This window comes from Epargyreus clarus, unplaced genomic scaffold, assembly GCF_041222505.1.
Source record: "Epargyreus clarus isolate Ecla_fem2 unplaced genomic scaffold, WU_Ecla_fem_2.2 ptg000005l, whole genome shotgun sequence".
NCBI classification, from domain to species: domain Eukaryota; kingdom Metazoa; phylum Arthropoda; class Insecta; order Lepidoptera; family Hesperiidae; genus Epargyreus; species Epargyreus clarus.
In genome coordinates, this window is record NW_027332213.1 from 13,142,983 (window position 1) to 13,156,841 (window position 13,859).

A 13,859-nucleotide genomic window follows, 5' to 3' on the forward strand; every position below is an offset into this window, starting at 1 on the left:
AAACATCAAAGGACGATGGGCAAATTCATATGGAACTTAGTCCAATCGTCAACAGTCTTCAAACTCTACTATCGAATTCGAGTTTTGGCAGTTTTGATAAATTTAAAAGAAAAACATACTTCTAAACATCGTAAGACAGCTTGTTTAAGCTGTCTGTGTAGCTTATAAGGACATAGTACTTCGTAGTACGCCTTACCAACGTAATGCTCGAAAACGCCAGTTATACGCCTATATTCGAGCTCGATTTCGAGTTAGCTCTCATACCATGAAATAAATGGTAACCTGAAAGCTTTCTTATGGAAAACGTTTGAAGACTGTCGGGGGTTTGGGCCAAACTGCCCATCCTGTTTAAATGGGCCTTGTATTGAATGTATTGGTAAAATATATTGGCACCGACTAATTTTTAGTTAATACACATTTAATGAAAGAGATTTAGATAATTTATATCACACCGTTTACTCAGATAAAATCTAGTAAGCATTCGGACGTTATTAGGCATGGGTGATATACGAGTATAATATATCTACACTAATACCAAATATTTTTAACAAAACTCATAATTTTCATGCATAATAAATTTTGTAATTCCTAACTCGAGGCGATTTTTTACATATTACCAAATTAAAATACACAACTTTACGTTATTTTTTATGCTAACCATCCGGGTCCTTCTACAGTCCGAGCCAAACTTCTAGTCCGCTTTAAAGTTGTTGCGCACAGGTGTAGTCAGAGAGTCAATGCGGTCAAACACAACATCTAAGGTAAGTAAGAGCACACTAACGCATGTACCCGTACCCGTGGCCAAGAGCGAGCAACAGACGGATGCCGGGTGACCCGCGCTGTCTTCGACCCGCTAAGGCTCTACACAGACGGACCGCATTTAAACTGCAATCCCGCAAATTGCAGTTTAAGTGCAGTTCAGTTGCAGTTTGAATCCAGTTGACACGACTGCAATAGAACTGCAAACCAAACGCGCAGTCCGATTGCAGTTAAATTGCAGTCGTGTCAACTGCATTCAAACTGCACCTGAACTGCAATTTGCGGTTAAATTGCAGTTCAAATGCGGTCCGTCTGTCTAGAGCCTAATATCTACAGTTTGCAGTGTTGCGACGCGACTCGTTTCTATATTCAGAGCAGACTAGAAGTTTGGCGCGGACTTTACATGCAATGAACTTTTATTCATTATTGATAATATTGCGTTTCGTATCGTTTTAAAGTGTCTGTTCTTAATTAGCCATCCAGTCAGTTTTTCAACTCATACATTTCATATAGTGACCATTTAATAATTTCTTGTACACCGGCTTCTGGTGGTTATGGTTATTATCATATTGGATCACAGTATTCTCTGCATTAAAATGTACTCTGGCCTTACAGCCCTTTGATTTCTTCGAACAGTACCAGTGCCTCTGAGATGCTTTGGCAAACGTGAATCCTTCAGCCATCAGTAATATCTTACCACCAATCAGCTCTATAAACTCAAAGGAATCTGTAAAACCATAAATATAACATCAAATTTTATTTTAATTTATATACACAGGATCTCAAGCGTACAGCAAATGTGCATACTATCAAAATACTACTTTTCATTAAAAATCTAACGATAAAATTAAATTATAATAACAGCTATGTGTTATGACTTAATTTACCGTTAAGAATTAATATAAATAAAACAATCATTATTTTATATTTGTTTATACTGCATTTATTTCTTAAGGATAAAACCTAATATTATTTCACATTATTTATACAAAACAAAAATGTACATATTTATGGGTAAGGATAATAAATCGTTTAAGAAGTTACTCAATTTAAAAGAAAAATCTATCGTCTTATATTTATTTAAGTACAAACATTTAAATTTATATTTATTACAATTAAATTATGAATCATATTATTATGGTCTACCTGTGGTAACCACCCTAATATTTTAGGAATAATTAATATTCGTTTCCCGGACGTTGGATTCCGAGCTAGACTGGGATTAAATTATGAATTTATTTATATATTTACTCATATCTTACATCTAACATTACAGTACTTCACCTAATACCTCAACCAGTTACAATTCTCGGATATGATTATATATTCTTAAAATTAAAATAATTACAAATTAAATGAATTACAAAACCAAATTAAATCCAATGAAATACTTAAAAAATCGATTAGAAAAAAAATATAATAAGTCAATGTCAAATAAAGTAAAATTAAAAATAAAACACATACCACAAATTCTAGTCCTGTTGGGTCCTCATAGGATCATTTATAAGCTAGTAAAAACCATACTCGTACACGTAAAATATATCATCACAGTCGGTAAAGTCATTTCAAAAAGTAAGTAGCAGACGAGCATGCAATCCATCTGATGGTAAGTGGCTACTGCCACCCAAGGACATCTATGTATGTAGAATACCTATGTGGAACATATGAAATATGTGTGTATGTATATATTTGGATATCTATAATATATTTATATATATAGTAAGTATTACAATGTTTTTGTATTTAACACCTGCCGCAAATTTTCTCAATTCACCAAGGGTTGACTGGTCGAGAATGCCATCAGGCATTAAGTTTGCCCTGGTGTACCTTAACCTTGTGTTTGTGTCACAATAAATATATAAATAAATAAAAAAAAAACATTTATAAAGAGAAAATCCCTAAGATACCCTAATAAACCCGCCATGATTACTTTCCACGTACTTCCTCGGTTCATGAGGATGGACGTTATTAATTTTTATAATTTCTTTATTATTATTAAGTTTCAGTTTTGCTTTGCAATTGGCGAATTTACTCGAACAAGTCCAATACGTTGATGTTATTTGGGAGAATGTGTACCCATCTACCACTATTAGATGCTTCCCTCTTTGTGATGGAACAACGTCATATGGTATTCCTGAGAATTTAAAAATAAAAGGACATAAATAACAGAAATACACTTAGCAACTTACACTTATTAGCAACCTGCGTCATACCATATTAAAAATAAAAATCAAATATGGCATGCAACAGGGAATATGCATGTGATTTAGATTTGCTTGTTATTTTTTTCCTCGGTACATTACGGTCCTGAAATTACATCTAAACCATTATTTTTTCTTTATTTCGTATTAAACTGTTTAAAACATTAATCAAAAATCGTAAATTATGCGAGCGAAATTACAAAACGCATTTACAAACGAACGAATTTACAAAACGCATTCCCATTGGTCGAATAGAAAAATGACGTCACATAGCGTGTTACGATGTTTATCGGCGTCGATATTCAAACTGTTTGAGAGAAAAAAAAATTGTCTATATTCCTACAGTGTTATTTATTACCTAGTGCGATTTTTCTACATAGTATTATTAGGAATAATCAAGAACAATGATTTAAAGTAGTTTTGTCAAAGCACAATCGGACTGTTTACCTAAAATATGCAAAATGAATAAACTGGTTTTTATGCATAGGTCAATTCGGAAATATTTAACTGTACATAACTTATTTTGTCAATATTCACCTATCTCTATAATATGATATTAGATTATAATGCTTTTTGTGTGTTTCAAATGATAGTGTTTGATGTAGAAGTCGATAAGCACCTAACGAAGTAGATGATCAATGCAATATTTTAAAATTATTTACCTAAAATTATTGTTTGTTACAGTAAATGCAAAAGTTAATGCGATTTTGGAGATACTTTATCTGTTTAATAAATAATATAACAAATAATAATCGTCTAATATTTTAGGAATAATTAATATTCGTTTTCCGGACGTTGGATTCTGAGCTGAACTTGGATTAAATTATGATTTTTTTTATAATATAGGAGTAGCAGACGAGCATGTAGTCCACCTGATGGTAAGCCTCTACTGCCACCCATGGACATCTGTAATCAAGCCCAGATTGAATTACATATTCCTGAGCTCGGCCACAAATGCGCCACTACCTCTAAGGACTAAACTGGAACGCCTGAGAAAAGTACGTCTCTCTTCAAAACGAAACACAGCAGCGCCAACACTGCTGTTATTAGGCAGAAATAGGTGCGGCGGTGGACCTATTTCTGCCTAATAACACCTAAAACGCCGAATAACGGAAAATTTTGATATTAAAGAAGACGCAAACGATCATGTCATCATCATCATCATCGTCAATCGCAAATAAGACTACAATTCTTCTTGAGGCTGTCTACATATGCTGCTTCCCCTGAGGACTATATCGGAACGTTTCTGATAAGTATGTAGAATACCCATGTAGAACAAATAAAATATATGTGTATTTGGATATCTATAGTATATTTATATATATAGTAAGTATTACAATGTTTATGTATTTAACACCTGCCGCAAATTTTCTCCATTCACCAAGGGTTTACTGGTAGAGAATGCCATTAGGCATTAAGTTTGCCCTGGTGTACCTTAACCTTTGTATTACAATAAATATATAAATAAATAAAAAAAACATTTATAAGGAGAAAATCCCTAAGATACCCTAATAAACTCACCATCACTACTTTTCACGTACTTCCTCGGTTCATGAGAATGGACATTATTAATTTCTATAATTTCTTCTTTATTATTAAGTTTCAGTTTTGCTTTGCAATTGGCGAATTTACTCGAACAAGTCCAATAAGTAGATTTTGTTTGGGAGAATGTGTACCCATCTACCATTATTAGACGCTTCCCTCTTTGTGATAGAACAACGTCATATGGTATTCCTGTGAAATTAAAAATAAAAGTACATAAATAACAGAAACACTTTCATAATAAGAGAGTATTGTAATATCGCTTCTGTAATGTTAATGCAGGCTCGTATGGTATTGAGAGGCGTCTTCGTTGTTTGATGTCTTTATTGTTACTGTCTTAATACTAAGCTTAACCTAACTTATATAACTATGAGTCCTACACACACTACACCTCCACGGGTTATTGAAAAAAAAAATTAAAAACACGATTTAATTTTTTTTTACATTACAAAATTTAGAAAAAAAAAGGATGGTGTAATATGCGTTAACACTACTAACATAAACATTTCAAAGTTAAATAATATAAACGAATAAAAAGATAACAGATAATAGTATTTTTACGAACTAAATTATTATAATATAATATTATTATATACCTTAAATGTAGATCTTAGGTTACTAACTTAGTTATAAAAATCAAATCCGAAAAAAAATATGTCATATTCATTATTACACAATTACGTTGCGCTGACGTTTTATGCGTTTTAGTCTTATCAAGTATACATTTCTGTTTAGGCGCCAATAGTCAAATCCGAGTTAATATGTAGCTACTTATATCATTTCCAGTTATATAATTCATTTTCATAATTATCACAAAGTCTTTCTCCTTTCCTACGTTTATATTTTTCAATACTATCTCCTTATATCTTTATTATATCTTAACATCGTACTCATTTCTTTTCACTTTACTCCTATCGTACGTATTAGGGTTACTTTCCCTTAATTATTACATTATTTCATTCCCTCATTACTATTTCTCATTTCAGTGTTCCAACCACCATTTCTTTCACGTATACGACTCGCGTAACTACATGATCAAGAACATTGGTACAGGATCCCTAGTATAGTTTTCATCATTTATTAATAACAAGCTGATTTTTCGTGAGTAGCTTCGTTTCGACAAGACGCCCAACATTTTTCCTTACAGCAATGTTGGTAAATGGTAGCTTGATGGGGCAGCAAGGATAAAATATGTTGACCGGACGAATTCTAAAAATTTATTAGTAACCAAATTTTTCTTTGTTAATTATCAAGATAATTATTTAAATAACGTGAAAAAATATTTGTCCTACAAAATATAAGGTTTTTATTAAGGCGTCCCCCCTCTCCAACATGTATCATAAACAAGGTCATGAAAAATAATTACTAACCAGCTGATTTTTTTTTTATTGGCTGTCTACCATTTACATAGTCTACCATGCACATTGTCCTACAAATTACATGGTATGTCATCTCGGACCTACGCTGAAAAGATGTTAATTCCGCAGGATTATTTTTTTTATTAGTAACTGTAGGACAAAGGTATCACGTGATAGAATAATATAATTTTTATCTAAATAAAACAATGTCCTACAAAAAAAAGGGTAACTTTTATTAATCCTACAAGATTTGTAATTTAACTATAATATAATATAAATAAACTATAAAACTGGCGGACTGGAATAACGTACTTCGCAATTTGTAGGACAATGTGGGTAGTAAGCTGTGTAAATGTTAGACAGCTAATAAAAAAAAAATCAGCTGGTTAGTAATTATTTTTCATGACCTTGTTTATGATACATGTTGGAGACGGGGGACGCCTTAAAAAAACCTTATATTTTGTAGGACAAATATTTTTTCACGTTATTTAGATAATTGTCTCGATAATTAATAAAAAAAAAATCGGTTAGTAATATTTTTTTTTGATTCGTCAAATCAACATATTTCATCCCTATTATTTTAGTTATAAACCACAATCGAGAACTTTCGTACGAGAATTTGTTGGGCGTCTCATTGAAACGAAGCTATTCTGGAACACTCAGCTTGATACTAATTATTTTTACATTAAGTATTAGTACTACAACTTTTAAGTGTAGGTCCGAGATGACATACCATGTAATTTGTAGGACAATGTGCATGGTAGACTATGTAAATGGTAGACAGCCAATAAAAAAAAAATCAGCTGGTTAGTAATTATTTTTCATGACCTTGTTTATGATACATGTTGGAGAGGGGGGACGCCTTAATAAAAACCTTATATTTTGTAGGACAAATATTTTTTCACGTTATTTAAATAATTATCTTGATAATTAACAAAGAAAAATTTGGTTACTAATAAATTTTTAGAATTCGTCCGGTCAACATATTTTATCCTTGCTGCCCCATCAAGCTACCATTTACCAACATTGCTGTAAGGAAAAATGTTGGGCGTCTTGTCGAAACGAAGCTACTCACGAAAAATCAGCTTGTTATTAATAAATGATGAAAACTATACTAGGGATCCTGTACTACATGGCATAAAGAGGGTTAAGTTCACTCTTCCTAAAGTATTAAACTCTTTCAAATTATTTCATTATTCTTTTATAAATCTCTACCTCTGGATTTCTTTCACACAGACGGCACGCGTACAGTATGATCAAGATTTCTCAACACAATATATTCTTTCTTTCACTCACAGAATTCTGCTACTATTCCTCTCATAAAACCAACTTAAATAAAACTTATACAACACGCAATATTTCAAACGCATATTAATACTCTCTTAATCCTCGGGGGATCAATCCCGATCGTTACCAAAAGTACTAACTTACGAATGGAATCCTTCCTAATTTCTCATACTTACATTCTTGTCATAATTATTCAGTATCAATCAATATACTTTCAAAGACAATAATCATTTACATACAGTCACAGTTTTCTAAACATGTACCTTTAACTTTTATAAACATAACTCATAAAACATTAATAACATAAATTCAAATAAACAGAAGAAAGCTAAATTCATAAGAACGTGATTATTAAAATAAACAAAGGAACATATTAAACAAGTGTGCATGTAAAACGAAACTGTATCGGCATTGCATCACTCTTGCAATCCGAAACTAACACATTCCATTCCCATAAAGGATGGGTAATAAGATTCGTAACAAACTATTTGCAAGTAAGCGTAATTAGAACGCGGATTGTCTGAAACTACTGTTACTATCTGGGTTTACTTATTACTTTACATCATTAACTTAATTATTTATCCAAAATGTATGAAATGTGGTTTGTAAAACATTCAAAATAAAAAAAAATAAGTATGCAAATAATAACATAGTATCTAACTTGAAATTATTAATAGTCTAACTGTAGGTACAATCAATATTATTTATATGATTAAGAAAAACAATAATTTTGCAACAATTAATTAAACTTTGACTAATATTTAACACATACACAAACAGAAAATTTGGTCCATATACTCGTATTTACTTATTATACTACACAAATTATCTTTTCAAAATCAATATCAAAATCAATTTGATTCATATACTCGTATTTACTTTATATTATACTACACAAATTATCTTTTTTAAAATCAATATAATTACTTTTATGCTGTTTTTTTTTCGATACCTGCTGTATGATGACTGTAACCAGGGTTGTCGTGTCCAGTTCTCTTGAGCCGATCTTCTACGCCAAGGATTCTCACAAGGGCTGGTCTTCGTCGGCAGTAAAATTACTCTGACCGGTGTCCATTAATGATGAAGAGTAGATCTTCTTTTGGTAGTCTTCATAATTTCTAGTCTCCGTTTTAAGATGATTGAAGGGCTCGAAGACATTTTCCTCTATATTTTATGTTTTTCACGATCACGATGTTCAGTTAATCTATTTTTTGTCTTCTTCCATGACTTCATGACGGAACTTCTTTGTTCATCTTAGTTATTTTTCTCATTGTTTGATATAATTTTCTTCCACAAAAAAGAACTTCTTTCTTCATTTTGGTTTTTTTTCTTTTCCTCGTGATCTTCAATTTTTCTTAACTTTTTTTTCTTCTTCTATATCAGAAAACTTCTTTCATCTTCAAGCTTCATTTAAAATTTTTCTTCTTCGTTTCGAACGCCTCCCGGTGCGCGTGCAACGTGGCAGCGCCACACGCGCACCGGCCAGGCAGGGTCGCCATGTAATGTTAATGCAGGCTCGTATGGTATTGAGAGGCGTCTTCGTTGTTTGATGTCTTTATTGTTACTGTCTTAATACTAAGCTTAACCTAACTTATATAACTATGAGTCCTACACACACTACACTTCAATCTTGATTTTCTCTTCTATGGTTGAGGTGTTATTGGCTAACTTTAAGATTTCCGTTCTCAGAATATTTTTAGCAGTCAGGTGTTTTGTGTTCATAATAATTACTATAAATTTATTCAGTTGATATCGATGCTATATTTGCATGACCTTCCAACGGCATTGACGTTTTGCATAACTAATTAATTAGCAACCTGTTTCATACTATATCGGTAACTAAGTATAGTTCGCGTAAAACTGCTAGTCCGCTCTGAATATAAAAGTGAATCGCGTCGCCATAGCAAATTGTATGACTACACCTGCTCGCAACAACTTCAGAGCGGACTAACAGTTTACGTATAATTATACCTACAATAAATGAATTTATATTCATATGAAACTAATATACCAACATGGTTTAAATGTTATATTGCTACCTACACTCAATGATACATAAAAACGAATTATTGCCTACAGTAGCCTACACTTAGAATTTCAAAAACATAATAAAAAGTCAATAATAAAAAAATCGTCAAAACTATCCGGGTATCAGTCTTGTTAAAAAAGTTGTAATGAAATACTAAATAACTAATAATATATTTTATTAAAGAAATAACATGTTATTTGTATATCATACATTTGTTATTAATTTATAATACCTACATATATTTTTGAGTTTATTTAAAACTCAACGAAATTTATAACAGTACCTAGGTAAAACTAATATTAATACGAAATAAGTCTAGAACTAATGGAAATAATTGAAAAGTATTTTTAACAAGGAAAAGATGGTTCTTACACCTGAGGATTATCGCCAGTTATTATTAACCAATCTTTCCAATTTGTACTTATTAAAGATTAAAATTTCACATTTTTTGCATACTAGAATAGTCTAATTTCGATCTTTGGTGCACAAAACATTGGATAGACTGGTTATTATTTTATTAATATGATTGTGAGTTAGAATACCTCATATATTTTGTTATCTCTCAGAAAATATTATATCTGAGTTAAACGCAGTCCGACCACTCATAATTCCTAGAACCTCGGAAAAGTATGTCTCCCTTTAAATCAGAACAACGCAGCTCTTAACACTCTTTATATTAGAAATGAGTGTGGCGGTGGTTCCCCGCAGAGTCGAATCACGGAGGGTTCTACCACCTTAGATAATGCCTAACTATTATGGTGCATGATTATGCTCACGTGTAACCTTCATAAGTTCATTGTAAACAGTAGTCAAAGTGGCTTTGCACTGTGTGGCATAGTTCTTAGAGCAGCGCCACACTCTCTTCATCTCTGTCTGATGCCTAAGATGATACTTGTAACCCTGATACTTCAGCATCTCGTTCCCGATTCTTGAAAGAAAGAACTCCAAACCTAAAGAATTGTAAATAATATAATAATAATAAAATGTCAGAAGTACCATTATGGTACATGGTAGGTATATGTTATATATTAAATATCCCTCCCCATCAAGTGTCAAATAATCAAGGTGAGAAGGTCGTAGAAGAAAATTAAATTAACTGTCAAAAGCAAAGGAAGCTTAAATTCAACCATATATTTCAAAATCCCATTATGAGATCAAATACGTCACAAAGACCAAAAATACCGAAAAGGTATATAACAGGTACGTAATGCACTTTTACACGAAAATATTAGAAAGCAAATTATAGCGACGGAGATTCGCTCGATGTTTATATGCAAATGCTTACATACATGAGGAAATGCTGCCAGCGTCTTGGGAACCTTGCCCAAAAACAGTGATGGTGACTTCTTTTTATGGTAGTGTTTTTGTTTTTATATTTTTGTTTTTCATTTTACATATATACATGTAAATTTTGTAATTAAGTTATTTTATATTTATAGTTTATTTTTTTATTTTTTTATTTTCTGTAAGTTTAATTATAATTGAAAATATTTTTCAGTTAATAAAAATAAAATCTCATACATAAATAATGTGCCTACATACTGCTAACAGTGCCACCTCTTTTAAATACTTTAGCTTGTATAGATTGCGTTAGTGGATTTACATATGTTGAGTGACGTGATATAATCAATAGAAACAAATTTGTCATGGTTTTATATCTTTTATTGCTATATACGCCGTATGTATACTTAAAATACTTCAGTTAGTTTTGAATTCACTTCATATTTTTACAGTACGTCTTAGATTAAATATGGAAAAGAATGTATGAATTACCCCCATCTGAAAGGTTTCTCATAATTTAAAAGTAATGTTTCGCTGTTGCTAATCTAAAGTTTATTTTTAGGCAGATGGTTATGATCATTCGACAAGAAGACGATGAACCCGGCTTCGTCCAATATGAGCTTAGCCTTGCAGAGAGGGCGATGGGTAGAGCAGCACCACCTAAGTTTCCCATTATTGGAGTACGTGTACCCACCGATGGCAATCAAATCCTTCCCGCGCTGTGATTTCACAATATCGTACCCTCTAGCACTGGGGGCTGTAAATTGGAAATAGTTTGACTTGACCATTTTCTGGTGTAACAGTCTAAGCATTTACCTATATAGTTGTTACCGTTTTATTTTGATCTCTTATAACAGGTCACAACGAAGTCAAGGATTTAATTCAATAAACGTAGCTTCTGGAAACTCACCAAGTATTTACGAGTAGGTAAGAGATTTTTGTCTGTCCCATAATTTAATCAATAACGGTAAAAGAATTTATATCACACTTAATTTTATTTATTTACTTAATGTACATATATGTTAATATTATTATTATAAATTTGCTTCTTTTTTCTAAAACCATAAGTTCTAGACTTATATAAATTTGCTTATGAAAATGGAATTGAGTAATCACTAATTAGTCTATCATCAGAAAATGGTTTATCCCATATATCTTCCTATTTATCTCCAGTTTTATCTTCTGGTTTATTCTCGATCGATCCCATATTGTCGTCAAATATAATATTCGACATGTCAATCAATAACAATATATCACATTTAACAACATCCCAAAAAAGTCTTATCTATATTTTGGGTAGTGGCTAGAGCCGAATTCATGACAATTTATATCTTTCGAAATTAGTTCCAAGACGCTTTTTGACGCTTTTGATTTCTACAACATCAAACTGATTAGCCGCTTGATGTTACAATGGGTCATTCTTAAAAGAGGCCTTCGGATTATCGACATTTTTTTGTACATTTACGACACTAGTCCATTCGAATTCTCACCAACTCTCACTGAGTGAAAATGTTCTAGGGTCTAGAATCTAAACCTTCCAAGGGAATTTCTCATTTTCTCATTTTACACATATTTAATCTTGCCGCCGTCGAATCTGTAAATATGTTTTGGCGCATGGCTGTGATCATTCGACAGATATATGATCTCTCTGTTTCGCCCCATTCGCAATTTCGCCTTGCAACCAGGATGATGGGTGGAACAGAGGTAGCTGTACACACTCGACTTCGCATACGTATACCCATTGACAAGAATCATCTCTTTTCCCTTCCGAGATAACACTACCTCATATTGATACTCTGGAATTAATAAGCGAGTATCCATGAAATAGCACTGATATTACACATTCCTGTCAGAAATATTGTAAGGAAAATGAATAATTACGCGCTATTATACGCGATTATAGCCTGCTGTTTATAGTGTTCAAAGTAATAAAATGCATTAGGACGTATAAATAATAGATTATTTAAAAAATATAATTATATTCTTAATATAAACTTTTACAGTTACATTTATTTTTATATTTATACAGAGTTATATTTCCCGCCATTGATACGCCAACTTTACTATAAGGCAACTGCTAACATTAAATGTAGAGCCGTGTCCGCACGCTTACCAAACCTTAAAAACCGTTTCAAAATCAAAAGTGTGGATAGTGCGTTTGCCTTGGTTTATGTAGGTTTACAAGTGCTTGTGACCGAAACAATGAAGAGTCGATTTAAAAAAAAATAAAAGGACTTTGCCGCATGCGCTTGCAATGCGTCCACACGTTTGAGCGTTTATAGAGGTTTAGAGTTTGCGGCAAGTGCCAAGTGTGTGGATGCAGCATAAGTTCAAACAAATCCGTTCGCTTATTGGTTAATAACGAACATAATGTCCTTCACTCGTTTTCATTATTTTCTTCGGGAGATGATTATGTTCTTTCGAAATGTACACTACTTGGTCATCGTGTAGTCTGATCTTCGCCTTGCACCTTGGGTGATTAGTTGAGCATATCCAAGTGAAAACGCCTGATCGGGCATAGGTGAAGCCCGCTACTAATAACAAGTCTCTACCTCTTTGAGATTTAATTATTTCATATGTGTCATAATTGTCTGAAACAATATTAGTTTTAAACAAAAGAAAGAAGTACTGAAAACGACTGTCACTATTTAAAAAACGAATTGTTAAGTTTTTTGATAGTATCATTTTGTAATATTACACTTTTTTCTCATCAATTTTATCTGATTCCGTTTTAAACAATACCTTCCGTAGACGGAATGACCTAAGAAAAACAGCGTCAAACTGTTAATAAACAATCGAAGTGTTTCACCTTAACGAGACCCATGTATAGCACGGGACGTCTAAATATCTGAGAGATATTCCATCTCCTTCCTCGTGTACTATTGATTGTCGTTCATTGTGATTTGTAACAATTTCTTTCACACTTACACGGAAACCATGATTTAAGGCACAGAGTAAAATTGATGAACAGCTTGCAATAATTACACAAAACATAACATCGTTCAAAAAGTTTATTCAAACCAAATCAAAACCGTAGTACCTGTCCGCTCTTTGTTTTGTAAATTCTCTTCGGAGGGTGGTTATGACTATATGACACATATGTCAGGGTGCCGTGCTTGTTGAGAGAAACCCTGGTTTTGCAGTTTGGGTAGTATGAACACACCCAGCGGGTCGGCGTCGATCTGGAGAATGTGTATCCATCTACGAATAGAAGATCTCTTCCTCGTTGGGACTTCACGATTTCGTATGACGTTATTTCTGGAAGCAATACGTAGGAGTAAAGAGCAGGATTGTTTAATTTTCTTATGAGTATGAATGTCAAGATACATTTGTTACAGTTACTTTTGCCTATGGACACTCGCACCACCCGAGGAGCCAACCCGATGTGTATCCTGTGATCCT

The 13,859-nt window shown here is 32.6% G+C and overlaps 1 protein-coding gene across 2 annotated transcripts; it reads right to left on the reverse strand.

Annotated features, from left to right (window-relative positions):
• Positions 1–234: 234 nt before the first annotated feature.
• LOC140757730 (uncharacterized) lies at positions 235–10,587 on the reverse strand. Of its 2 annotated transcripts, none has more exons than XM_073093611.1 (3): positions 9,953–10,580; positions 4,482–4,694; positions 235–1,486 (listed from the first exon to the last, which is right to left on the reverse strand). In XM_073093611.1, the coding sequence occupies exons 1-3, from the start codon at positions 10,173–10,175 to the stop codon at positions 1,251–1,253; spliced, it is 672 nt and encodes a 223-aa protein (XP_072949712.1). In that variant the 5' UTR covers positions 10,176–10,580; the 3' UTR covers positions 235–1,250. The 2 variants fall into 2 exon arrangements, 1 of the variants encoding a protein (XP_072949712.1); XR_012104011.1 differs by lacking the exon at positions 235–1,486 and adding an exon at positions 2,234–2,893 and having other exon boundaries at positions 9,953–10,587.
• Positions 10,588–13,859: the final 3,272 nt, after the last annotated feature.